This window comes from Arachis ipaensis, chromosome B05, assembly GCF_000816755.2.
Source record: "Arachis ipaensis cultivar K30076 chromosome B05, Araip1.1, whole genome shotgun sequence".
Taxonomy (NCBI): domain Eukaryota; kingdom Viridiplantae; phylum Streptophyta; class Magnoliopsida; order Fabales; family Fabaceae; genus Arachis; species Arachis ipaensis.
In genome coordinates, this window is record NC_029789.2 from 132,071,586 (window position 1) to 132,084,982 (window position 13,397).

General features: G+C 34.3%; 1 protein-coding gene across 2 annotated transcripts; it reads right to left on the bottom strand.

Annotated features, from left to right (window-relative positions):
* On the bottom strand, positions 4,435–13,391 carry LOC107644218 (serine/threonine-protein kinase EDR1). 2 transcript variants are annotated; one of them, XM_016348028.2, is made up of 13 exons: positions 12,255–13,391; positions 10,610–11,050; positions 10,354–10,457; positions 8,782–9,977; positions 8,609–8,649; positions 8,244–8,312; positions 7,532–7,632; positions 7,141–7,219; positions 6,939–7,037; positions 6,767–6,835; positions 5,617–5,666; positions 5,194–5,370; positions 4,435–4,916 (listed from the first exon to the last, which is right to left on the bottom strand). In XM_016348028.2, the coding sequence occupies exons 1-13, from the start codon at positions 12,756–12,758 to the stop codon at positions 4,766–4,768; spliced, it is 3,081 nt and encodes a 1,026-aa protein (XP_016203514.1). In that variant the 5' UTR covers positions 12,759–13,391; the 3' UTR covers positions 4,435–4,765. The 2 variants fall into 2 exon arrangements, with proteins under 2 accessions (XP_016203514.1, XP_016203515.1); XM_016348029.2 differs by having other exon boundaries at positions 4,617–4,916; positions 10,610–11,069; positions 12,255–12,391.

Genomic DNA, 13,397 nt, shown 5'->3' on the forward strand with positions numbered 1-13,397 from the left:
CTATTTTTATTTTTGACCAATTTTTTGTTTTCTTTGTCTTTTTTAATAAAATTAATAATTTATATTATAACAAAATTACAATAAAAAATTAATAAAAAAATTAAAATATGAAAGAAAGTATTAAAAGTGATAAAAAAATTATGAAAAAAACTATTAAAACCAATAATGACCAACAATAAACCTAAACGTACGTTGAGTGAACGCAGGAACTATAATTTCTTACTTCAAGTGAACGGACTTTTGAGATGCAAAATCATGTCTGCATTTAGAGCAGAAAAGTTGCCAAACATAAAAAAACAGCGTTCCAAAAACTTTTAAACACATTTTTATCATCTCCAACGTGTTTGCCAAGCATACTCTTTGTTTTGTGTTTTCTGCCCTTACAATATTACTATAGTCATTGCCTGTAAACCCTTTTTTTTTGCCATTGTCAAAGACATATGCTATGCTTCTGGTTTATTCATTCTATCTTCTTTTTACTATTTTTCAAATGGATAGTCTAATTACATTTGTGTATCATCACATGGATTCTTTGTAAAGAGGTGAGAACAGTAATATGACATACGAAGGGGTTTATTATCTGAGATTCATCAATTAATGTGGAGACATGTAATTTATTTTTTATTGAGGACTTATTTCTAGATCTGGGTTATCCTAGATATAATAAAATTTATTGGTTGGAACCTGATTTAGATTTAGCCAAGGGTATGAGAGTGTTTAGAACAAATGTTGAAGTTATGAGGATGTGTAAGAGTGCTATAAAAAAAGACAACACTGTTTATCTTTGTTTTGACCTCCTTATTGATGCCAATCCTGACATTATTGAGGATGATGTGGTCTCTAATAATAGTAGTGAGAGTGTGTATGAAATTAATCCACCTGCTGATAATGTGCACGAATATAAAGTTATTAATAAGGAAGTTGGTGACACTAATGAGAAGGAGAATGAAGATGTTGAAGTGAATAAAGGTAACGAAGTTGTGAATGAACCCACTGTTATAGTGAATGAGCCCACTATTATAGTGAATGAGAGGAATATTGAGGTTAATGAGTTGAATGAAGGTACGAATAGTGCTATGAATGAAGCTGTGAATGAAGTGAATGGGAATAATGAGATCGGAGTTGCATCAACTCCAGAAAAGGGCCTTAAGAAGATTAGAAAGAGACATCCAAGACCACCATCAAATGGTTTATCCCAACAAAAAAGGAATCGTGAATCTAGACAAGCTAAAATAGTAGATAAAGCTACATATGAAAATGATGCTAATGATGCTGATAATGAAGGTGCCAACGAAGACCATAATCAAAATGCTTCTTATAATGCGAATAAAAGTGCTAATATAAACCAACCAACTCTGGATAAGATCATGATAGAAGAAGTTATAACAGAAAACACAACATGTAAACTTTTTTATTATGTTTACTTAGATAATTTCTTCGAAAAATGTTGTATAACTGTTGTGAAACATGTTCTATCATTGCATAAGTTGTACAAGTTGCTTATCTTTCTTAACTAGTTTTGTGACAAACGATGTTACACAAACAAATAAGAATCCAAATAGAAGAAGAAATTGTCTAAGGCCTCAACTTTCTGGATAGAGAATTGTTCTTTGAAGGGACAAAGAAGCACCAAGGATAGAGGTGCCTAATCTGAATAGAGAAGCTGGAGACAATGGATCTGATATGTATGAATACGAGTCTAAAGAACTATGTAGCCCTTCTGGGTCAGACGATGAAGCAGAAGCTGTATTTCCTCAGCATAACTCGTATACACTGTATGAAAAAATTACTCTAGAGTTGAACATGGAGTTTGAGACAATGGACCACTTCAAACCAGCAGTGCAAAAGCACAACATACAAATCGGGAGATATGTTTTCTATCTTAGAAATGAGAAAAAGAGGTGCAGAGTGATATGCTATAACCCTAACCGTCCTTGGTTGTATTATTGTGCCATGACCAACTATCCACCTTTATTTCAAACTAGAATGAGACCTGCGCAATGCATGGATGGTAAATTAATAATAGTATATAATAAATATTAAAAATGATTATATTTTGTAGAATTAAATTAAATATGTGTAAACTAAAGTTAAATTTGAAAGGTGCTTTGTTTAAAATAACTTGTAGTACAAAAGATTTGGATGTTGGAGTTGTACAAAGTGACATTTTTATTTAGTGATTTGATTTTTGCATATGTTTTAGTTGATGGACTTAGCCTTCTTATGTGGCGCTCGTCCTCCTTTTTCTTTATTGGTTATTGTTAGAATTGTTGCTTTCTTCTTTCTGTCGTAGGTTCTTGTGAAGGCATGTTATTTATGAATTGTTGAGTTGTATGCACTTTCTATTATGTTGTTTGTTCCATCTTTGCATGTATATTTTTCTTCCGACGATGTGTCTTGAATTTGTATGTTTTCTTTCTTCTTAATCTCTTGATGTAGTTTTCCAATGACATCTACAATAAAAATAACAAAAATGTGTACATTTTTTTGAATAAATAATTTTTAATAAGAATAATTAAAATAGTATAAAATAAAATTACTTGTTAGTATTTTTCTTTGACCCACTCTGTCAGATAATGTCTCAAGTGATGCAAATTTAAAATAGTCTTGGAAAATGTTCAAAATTGGATCTTTAATTTCTTTCACAGTTGTGAGTAAAAAGTTTACTTTCATTGTATCTTTAATTGGCCTTTACAAATTTCTTTGACCCACTCTGTCAGACAATGTCTCAAGTGATGCAAATTTAAAATAGTCTTGGAAAATGTTCAAAATTAGATCTTTAATTTCTTTCACAGTTGTGAGTAAAAAGTTTACTTTCATTGTATCTTTAATTGGCCTATACAAATCATTTGCATTTTCTATTTTTAATTTTTTTATAGTATAGACTTTTTCTTCTTGTAACAAATGTTTGAATTTGTTCATCACATTTCTCTTCACAATTATATGAAGATGTGTTCCTTGCAGTATTAGTAAATCATAGTTAATAATTAGTTAAAAAGGAACAATTAATAGCATATTAAAAGAAATATAATTTTAACGATATTAAAATACAATTATATATAAAGTATTATAAAATAATATAAAAAGTATAAAAAGTAAAAATAATTAAAGTATTTTTTCGTAAATTCAATTTAAAAATATAATAAATATGTTTATTTTGTACCTTTTCATCTAATATAATCATTTCTAAGCAAAGAGACTCTTCTTTATTTGTGGGTGTTAATGTTTCCCATAGATGAACCACACGAACTTTGATAAACCAATTGTCTTTTTGTTTGGTGATATTGTCCAAAGAATGATGCTCCATTGAGTAAGTTTGAGTTGTGTAATTTGGAAATAAATTTTTTGTGCTAAATTTGATATAATTTGAAGGAATAGTGATAAGAAACTTATATAAGTAGTTCAAATAATATGGAATTTGAATATTTGTAACGTAAAATTTATTATGATTATTAATATTATTATTACATTTGTAATATGAATGTTTATTATATTTAATGAGTTATTTATAGAAGGAATATGAGTTCAATGTATTTGTAGGTTACAAATTTATTGGATTCTATTTTTTAGTTTTTATTTGTGTATTTTTTTTTTTTTGCTGATTTGGAAATAATAGTTGATTTGGCAAAAATTGAGTGGTTGATTCTAATGTTTTGCCAAGTAAGCGATATTGCTGACATGGCATTAGTAGAAAGAAAAAGATGTTTTAAAAGTAACATGGGTAAACTTATGTATCTACTTTTATATATTAAGAATAGATAGATTAAGACCATTATAGATGAACATACTTGTCCAAGAAGCAACAAGAGCAAGTCAGTCACATGTGCTTGGATTTCTAAAGAGTTAGTGTCAAAACTCAAAATCCATCCCAACATATTACAGACAAAGGCACAGGAGTGGTTTAAAGTTGAGTATGACATTTATGTGGGTCAAAGGATGATGTATAGGACTAAGAAAAAGATAAAAGATGTCATTGAAAGCACGGAGAAGGATCAATATCTACAATTGAGAGACTGTCTGCATGAGAGGCTAATCCTGGGTCAAGAGCAAATATGAGAACACTCCAAAGCCAAATGGGTTACTAAAGCTCAGGAATTTGTATGTTTGTTTGACTGCTGTCAAAAATGGATTTAGGGCAAAATGTAGACCCTTTATAACATTGGATGGAACTTTTCTAAAAGGTTACTTTGGAGGACAATTGCTAACAGCCGTTACTCAAGATACGAACAACCAATTATTCCAAATTGCATGTGCGATTGTGAATGCAGAGAGACAAAAAAAATTGGAGATTCTTTATTGAGGAATTATATATCGACATAGGAGACTATAATAAGAATGAATGAATTTTTATATCATTGCATGAATATCTTCTAATTATTTAATCTACTCTTCAATGTACGGACTAATACCAGCATTACAGCAGCAAACAATTTCCACCCACTATCAATGCTTCTTCCATTCAAGCTACAACTCCAACATCTCATAATTTAATAATTTATGCACATCAAAATTTAGAATTGATTATAACAAAATTACAAAAGAATTGTTTACAAACAAATGGTACAACCTGATAATGATTCCACTGCAGATTGCAAAGAACATTTTAAAAGAAAATGGAAAGAAAGAAACAAAAAAGGAAAGGAAAGGGACAAGACTGAAAAGAATCACAGGACTGAATGAGCAAAAATACTATACATCTTGTCTTCCCATCATTTACTTTATCAGCAAAAACGAACAAAGATATGGTTAGCTGTATAATTGTTTCCTATCCTGCCGAGTCTGCACCAACTCTTGATGACTGAGCCTTCTCATGCCTACCCGGTTTCGGCACTTGAGATTGAGAACCAATGATCGGCTTCTGCAACGGCTTCAGCGCTGCCATTATTTCAGCGAATGTAGGTCTTAACTTTGGATCTCTACAATACAAAAAGAGTATCATATAGTCACACCAAGCATCATGTGTATTTCATTCATGTAGCTTAAGTATTCTAAAAGTTCCTAAAGCTTAAACATTGCAAGGACATCGCTGTATATGCCAAACTATTTTCGACAAATCCCTATAGTCTAGAAGTTTTCGATTAAGTCCATATACTATTCAAATATTTTTCAACCAAGCCTTTCTAGATTAAAAATTGTGTAATCAAGTCTTTCTAGTTTAAAAATGATTCAAGAATGATGCAAGAGTACACTCACGTCTGCCAGCATTGCTTGATAATATCCGCGATGGCAGGATCCATATCATCTGGAATGTCAAGGCGGCGATGCTGGAAACCAACAGCACCCACAACTTGCATCGGATTCATTCCACCCCAGGGCTGTTGCAAAGTAGAGAGCTCCCATAATATGACTCCAAAGCTATACACATCGCACCTGGATATCCAATCACCACTTGGCATAGTCATAAATTGTGAAGGGCTTAAAAGGGTGGCAAAGCCAATGAGAAGATCGACGAGACAAGGAAGCCAAAGAACAATAGTTATATGTAATGAAAATTCAAATTTAATTTTCCCTATGCCAGATGATTCAGGTCAGAGAGGAAAACAGACTATGAAATTCTCCTCCAAAAGAAAAATAAAGAAAAACTTAATGATGAAAACTAAGGATAACCGAGCTTACTTTTCATTTGAAGGTTCATTTCTTAACACTTCAGGCGCCATCCACTCGGCCTGCAACATATTATGAAAAATGAATGTATTGCAATGCCAAACAAAGCCTTAGGAAAAAAACTAAATACATGCAGAATATCGGAGCTGATCACACATACGAAAGAGAGGAGATTGAGGTATAGATGAAACGCATGTAGCTACACTAAGGCCCCATTTGGTAATTATCAGAGAACAAACACAAAACACTAGAGGATACAGACCTATTTGAAAAGGAGACATACAGATATGCACAAAATTTGCACAATTATCTCTTTCTCCTGTCTTTATATGTTTTGTCCAAAAACTCTTACCAAACAATAACTTTAGTAAATTTAATTATAACAAGCAAAATTCAACAATTTCATGTTTAGGCCTCAACAAAATTAGAAAAGATTTGCTCATTTGTTACCAAAGAGGCAAAGACCATTCATCATAATAGAATGAGCTGGTAAAGTCTAGAGAAGAGTTACAAGAGTCAGTTATGAGAGAAATGTTGGCTGTTAGAACAGTGCCAGCTACGATAGGACAGCTGTAAGTTAGTTACAGCTATCATAACTAACTTAAGAATGAAGGGACTGTTCTGCCTTTTGTACTAGCTTGCACACCAAGCTACTCTTCTCTATATATAAGCACAGATTAGCGATAAGCTCACTAGTAATGCAGACCATACATTTCTTATCTCTCTCTCAATTCTCCTTTCTTTCTCTCTCCATGTTTTCTTCCTTCTCTCTCTATGTTTTCTTCCTTCTCTCGTTCTCTCAAACCTTATTCAATCGACATTTTCTTGGCCCATAGAACTAGTAATTGTATTAAAAATTGAAGATAGCATAAGCCGAGGCTGAAGATAGGTATTCATCATCACAAAAGGATTAATATAAAATGCCAAACATAATGAATATTTAAGTGGCAAGAAGCTCCTGCCTTTTCAAACTTTCTGTTAAAAGATAATAGCAAGTGTCTCCATTTGTGTATGTTTATATATCTTCAAAAGAATATAAAGCACAACGGAAATAAAAATATATAGCAAAATGAAAAACAAGAGCATCAAAGAACGAATAATTCAGAAGGCAGAGGGTATGACACAGTATTTGAGCTTAGAAATGAGGGTTATGACAGCTTACTGTTCCTGCAGTTGATCTGGAAGAAAGGAATGTACTGTGCTTCATTCTTGATAAGCCAAAATCACATACCTATTCGAAAGGAAAAAAAGGGTGAAAAAAAAAAATAAACCATATCTACAGGTAGCATTCAGCATGCTATCAAGAAAATTCAATCATGACAATTAGTTGGCACCTTCACAACCCAATTTTTATCAACAAGAAGATTTGGTGACTTCAAATCACGGTGTACAATCACTGGAGTGCAGTTGTGCAAATAGTTCATTCCTCGGGCCTGAAGATTCAAGAGATATATGTCACATCAACTGAATTTCACTGATTATGGCAATAATTTGCTTAATGAAACTACATTGCAAGAAAAGAAAACAGAATCTTACAGTATCGAGGGCCATCCTCAACCGCCTTCGCTCATCTAATTGATTGTTTGGTCGATGAATTAGTCTGTACAAACTTCCTCTGCATAGGAAATATACAGTTCAGAGTCATTAAAAGTAATCTTTCCAGAACAACATTAATCAAAATAATAAAAACTCCTGGAAAAGTGTTAAGCGTCCAATTAACCAAATAATAACTGAAATTTTCATCTTATTTTTGCTTATTAGTTCTCAATTGACATTTGAGCTATTAACAACATACATCACATATTTTAGATGTTCATTTAGAAGTAATCTTTTTGGCCTGCATGGCACTATTCCGTACCATATACTAAGATCTATTTGCAATCCACAGTCTCATATGAGTCTCAGGAAATAAGGAATCTCAAGTTACCTGGGAAGAAATTCAGTAACAATAGAAAGATTCGGAGGTCGAGTAACGGCTCCCATGAAGAGAACAACATTTGGATGCCTCAGTCTTTTCATTATTTGAACCTATGGCAACTTACATCATATGTTAAATATGCAGTAAAATCATATAAAAAATTCATGAAAATGCACAACTAGTTTTGGCATTCATAAAAGAATTAAACAAAATAATTTTTCGAATAAGTATAGTCAACTACATGAACTAAATAACTCTAATGTGCTAACCCTACTTCTTAGTCTCCATCTAATATATTCTTTCCATATATATATGTTCTCTTATATATACATTCATGCACCACTATATTCTCAAATTGCATTAGGAAATCTATTCATAGAGAGATGCACACAAGATGGAAGTATATAACAAAATAATAGAAGCTATAAAATGTTGGAGAAATAAAACAAGGATTACATCAAAGGGCTTTGAAATGGTCAATCTTCATCAAGAACTTCTAAAAAAATGCAATTCAACAGGAAAAAGTATTTAATCCAAATTTCAAATTAGCCTGGGACAAATACAATAACAATCTAAATAAAGTATTGCAGCTATCTGATATATCATTATGGAGCATAAAAATCACATCTGATAGTTGTAAATGTGTACTAAATGAAATCATTCATCAACAAAATAAACATGAGTAGAAACTACAAAAAGAGACACTGTACTGAAATATTACCTCACTTTTGAATTCTTCAAGTGATTCACCAGATATATCTTGATCAAGAAATCTTTTTACAGCAACTTCCTACAAACCAAAGCAGAGACCTGATGTAAATGTAAGAATTCAAAAACCTACAGCCTAACAGAAAAACACAACCAAAAAGAATGACAAGCATAAAAGGTAGTCAAATATTGATTACTTTTGTTAAGGGTAAAAGTGAAACTGAAGCCAAAAATTTCTTGGGCCTTGCTCAGTTAAGAAAAAAAATTACATTTTATAATTTGTTTGTTGAAAATACAGTTTGAATTGTAAGATAGATATGGAATGTATGCCTGAGTAGGAATAACACAATTAATTATGATCAAGAGTATAAAACTCACTGTTCCACGCCATTCACCACGGTATACCTCCCCATACGATCCTGAATGCAAAAAATGGGCCACCAAAATGTAAGTTTAGTCAACATATGTGAATTTATATCTATAAAATTATAAATAACACCATCTAACAAAAAAATGTAACCAAATCTTATAGAGCAAAGTACAGTTAATACCAAGTCCAATACGTTCACCCAGTGTGATTTCCTCCCACGGAATGTCATACTCAGCAACATCATCTAATGTAAAATCAGATTTTGTACTGTCATTGCTTACTATAGATCTATCAGATATTCTGTCACCTTCTGAATTTGCTCCTACCACAATATTCTCACCATCACCACTACCCTTTGGCTCATAACCAGTGCCATCCATGTCCCCATCACTTCGACTGCCTTGCTCATACTGTTTGCTGACAGCTGCAGTCGTTGCTACTACAGCTGCAGCAGTTGCAGTGGCTGCTGCAGCTACTGGAAGATCAATGTTCGAGTCAGTGTTTGACTTTGCTACAGCAGCTACCATAGAGGAAGCAACAACAGCAGCAGCTGCTGCTGCAGCCGCCGCAACTGGAACATTTTTCCCATATGTTACCTGGGATGGTGTATGTTGTACAGCTGCTAACTTCGGATCAAGAGGAAGGTTTATTCCTAAACCTTCTACAGGCTTAGAGTGCTCCGGCTGGCTGCTTGAACTTCCTTTCGGATGAACTCTGTGGTGAGGCAAAGTAGGACCGAGACTTTCATCAACCTGAGTCTCTTGTTGTCCACTTTCTGGTTTGTGTTCATCTTTTTCTTCAGTTGGGGAGCCTAACTCGTGATAAATTTCAGAAAATAAATTTGGAGGAGCAATGACACCACTTTCAAGTAAAACATCATGTAATTTTTGAGCTAAGTGAGGATTTTCCTTGGCAGCATCAATCATATATAATGAAACATCTTTGACTTTCATTCTGCGCACGGCAGGGGAACTAATCCCTTCAGTCCAAGAAGGAGATCTTGCATGTGCATATCGTTGATTCGGTCTATTTGGAGCTTCCCGCCCGGTGATCTTCTCAACATTATGGGGACTAGTTGATTCACTCAAGGGTCCTACTGAATCTTCAGTCCTCGTAGCAAGTCTGCTCATACCAGATTCTTTCCCTGAATGCAAAAAATGTTTAGATATATTGTTCCCTTTGTCCAACATGCCGAACTCTGATGTTTCCTCAGATGAACTTTCAACACCACTGTTCAATGATGCTACATGAGAGGAATCAAGGTTTCTTGATGAAGGAATTGCCACAAAAGAAGATTCAACATATTCAATGTGTGATCCAGTTGCATCGGATGGAATAAGTGTCCCGGGATCTGCCATCAGGTCAACAATGTACTCCCTGAAATATACACCACACACATATTATAGATACTAAACAAATCTTGCAACATTCACTTAAGAAAGACACCGAAATGAATCATATGATATTCGACTACCAGCACTTTAAAAAGATTAGTATTTGAAAATTTGAGAAAAAGCTATGACAGGAAATATAATCCAGTTGCAAAGACACTAGTATAATAAATTTTCTGTCCTTGAATGACATGCAGCCAACGAAGCATCAAGTCCTACCATTTCATGTGTAGTCTACTCGACTGAGTATCAAGGACCAAAACCTCGAAGAAGTTAATACCAATTCAAGAGGAGTATATCATAAAATTTCAACAGAGCAATTCTTCCTACTTAACAAATAGTAGAACTTCAATATCAGTTACCTTCCATCATCAATCTTGACAAAATTTATTGCTACATCGTCAGAGCCGGTATACTGCTGCCCTTTCACCAACCGGCATGGGATGCCCAAACTATCCGCTAGAACCTGCATTAACATAAAAAGCAGGATATTTTTATTACATGTACTGAAATTCAGGAAAGTGAAGTGGAATTCTCCAAAAGCAAACACAATGCACAATCTAAGTCCTATTAACTGAAATTCAAGCAACAACAAAAAAAAAATGGTGTGGTAAGTACCTTAAATAACAATGCACGATGCCTGGCCAATCCAATGGTTAGAGAACCGAGTGGCAAAACCATACTGCCAAGGGTTGCTTTCAGACTATAACTAAGACTCTTCCATGCTCTTGTCATGCTTTCTGGATCTCCAACTGGACCACCCATATAATCAGCCACTAACACCGCAAGCTTGCCCACTAAATTGCTATCTATAACTACTTCCATGCTGGGTCCCGTTGGCGTGATTGTCAACTCCAGGGCTCTTTCCTCGAGTTTCAACAAATTAGAATCAGCAGCCCTGTTGACCAAGACAGCTTCCCATGTGACACTACCTGAGGCCAGTGTTCCTTGCAGATCGACAAGCGAAGGCATTCTATAAGAGGTTGACTCGGTTAAAATCCCATAGAGATCATAGAAACCATCCAAGATCTTGTCATCATAACCAAGAGCATTGTAATTCTGTGAAGCACGGATAAATCTACGATATGAGATAAGTTAGAAAATAATTATGTAGGACAAAATTATAGTGAAGTAGACCAAGTGACATAGGAATAGTTCGTTCAATATCAAGACCATCAAAAAAATGGATCATCTAAAGCAATAGCCCTCTAAATGAGTCCTAATCCCTCTAATGTGTAGAACCAAAAAACTGAAACTAAAACAAATGTATTTCTATGAAGGGGAAAATCACATGCAAAAGTATATAACCAAAGATCTTACAACAAGGCTCCCACACTATTTCAAATGTAAAGTCTCATCTCTGAGGAAACCAGCCCAACAAAGTATAGAATATACTAGGCTAGCCATAATGCCATATCATGAGCCAATAATTTTTGTGTGACAAATGATGGAAAATTAGACAGTAAACAAGGTAAACTTAGAAGGCCTTTTGAACAAAGGTTAAAACAAAATAGAAAACAGAAAAGCCGTTCTTGATGCAGAACTGTATTTGACCAAAACTTAAATATACCTTAACTCTAAGAGGATAGTTTCCACTTTCTTCTTATCAAGGTGCCAACCAATTTTTTATATTCTGAACTCCCAATTAATGTCTAGGAAGTAAATCAGATTCATAAAATGCTGAAACTGAATAATATTGGAATTTTCAACCCAAACAGCATAGTTTAGAATGCTATTAATGTATTTACCAATGAAGATTCTATATGGCTACCAGATATCATGATTTGCTATCCCTGTCATTACACATGGGTGAGAGGAAGGTTAAAGGTAAAACACATTATTTTTTTTGTTAATTATTCTTTATTCTAAGGAGGGTCTCTTCTCCTCCAATCTCTTTCTAATCTTCTTATTAACAAAATTCTTCTTTTATCTCAAAAAACATGAATTAGGGCAAAACAAGATTTAACTATTTAAGCACATTCCTTGATCATTAGTTCCATTCTTTTTTTTCATTCCTGGGTCCTCCTTTTTTTATCCTAAGGTAGATTTATACCCTCCATGCTTATGCAAATGAAGCACCATTTCCTCATCAAAAATTCTTCACACAATTCCATGGAAGTCTTATACTTCTCTAAGAACAATGCAATAATCAATCTTATGTCTTCCAAAATCTTCTCTTCCAGCAGCAGCAGTGGCTTAACAAACAAGAATGTGACTTCAACCTAAAGTCAATGTTCTTAAAAGGTGAATCAGAGTGACTTACCCAGTATCGGTAGGCCACGACTTCAGCCGGCGTATTATCAGGATCACAAGACCCTAAACTGATCTGCTTAACAGCTTCAATCTGCACAGCCTCAGGATCCTCCTTTGCACTTAGCTCCAGAGCCAATTGTATCTGATACTCCTCCTCCACTTCTGGATCCCTGGAGTTACTAGACTCCGAATCGCGCCCAGCTGAGGCCGAAACAACCTCTAAACCGGCACTACTCGCTGTATCAGATTGCTCCATTCTCTCCCCTCCTGCTTGGTTTGAAGATGGAGGACTAGGACTCTGCCTATTAGCAACAGAATGCAACCAATTGGAGAGGCCAGAGAAGGGTTTATGCTCAGAACTTTGAGGGGACCGAGATTCCAAAAGCTTATTATTCTTAGAGGATGAAGATGTTCCACCACTGGACTTCTTGTTGTTGCTGTTGCCTTTAGATGATGAAGAAGAAGAGGAACCTTGTTCATTCATGATATGAAGCTTCTTCAGAATATTCTTCATATCTTTCCACTGAGCTATTATAGTTCTGAATGCTAGAGAATTGGAAACATCTCCATAATGATCTTCGACCAAGCATCAAATCCAAAATCTTATTTCTCAAAGAAGGGTAGCCAAATAACTATGCAAAGAAGCTTCTTTTCTTCTTTTTTTTTTTTTTATGGTTTTGCAAAAAAGCTCTTAAACACAGATACAAAACAACATCAAAATCCAAAGAGCAATATTCAGGGTTTCTTTCTCCAAGCAATACCCTTTTGAACCTTTTTTGGTTTTTCTAATCAAAGAGGGGGATTCTGGATTCAGATTCTTGTATTGAAATGGAGCAGTTCCCTTTGCACCAGACAAGAACAATGGATAGATGCTAAATGTTGAAGACAACAACAGAGAAATATCCAAAGCTAGCAGCATGTGCAGCCTCAAACTACACCAACTTCAGTTGTTGTTGTGCACCACCACCACCACCTTTATAAAAAGAAAAATAAAAAAGAAAAAGAAATAAGAAGAATCAGTGAGCACACCCCAGATTGAGAAAGAAATGAGCTTTTCTAAGCAGAACGGAAAACTAGTAGGAACATGCTATGAGTGTAGAAGAGAGCATTAAAGGTTCATTCATCAGTAGAACAGGCTAAGACAGCACAGAGA

Bases quoted from the DNA above. Each gene is read 5' to 3' on its own strand.
- LOC107644218 (XM_016348028.2), bottom strand. From the start codon at position 12,758: ATGAAGAATATTCTGAAGAAGCTTCATATCATGAATGAACAAGGTTCC. The intron at 11,051-12,254 runs GTAAGTCACTCT...CGTGCTTCACAG, and splicing joins TCGTGGCCTACCGATACTGG to AATTACAATGCTCTTGGTTA. The intron at 6,836-6,938 runs GTGCCAACTAAT...CCTTTCGAATAG, and splicing joins ATAAAAATTGGGTTGTGAAG to GTATGTGATTTTGGCTTATC.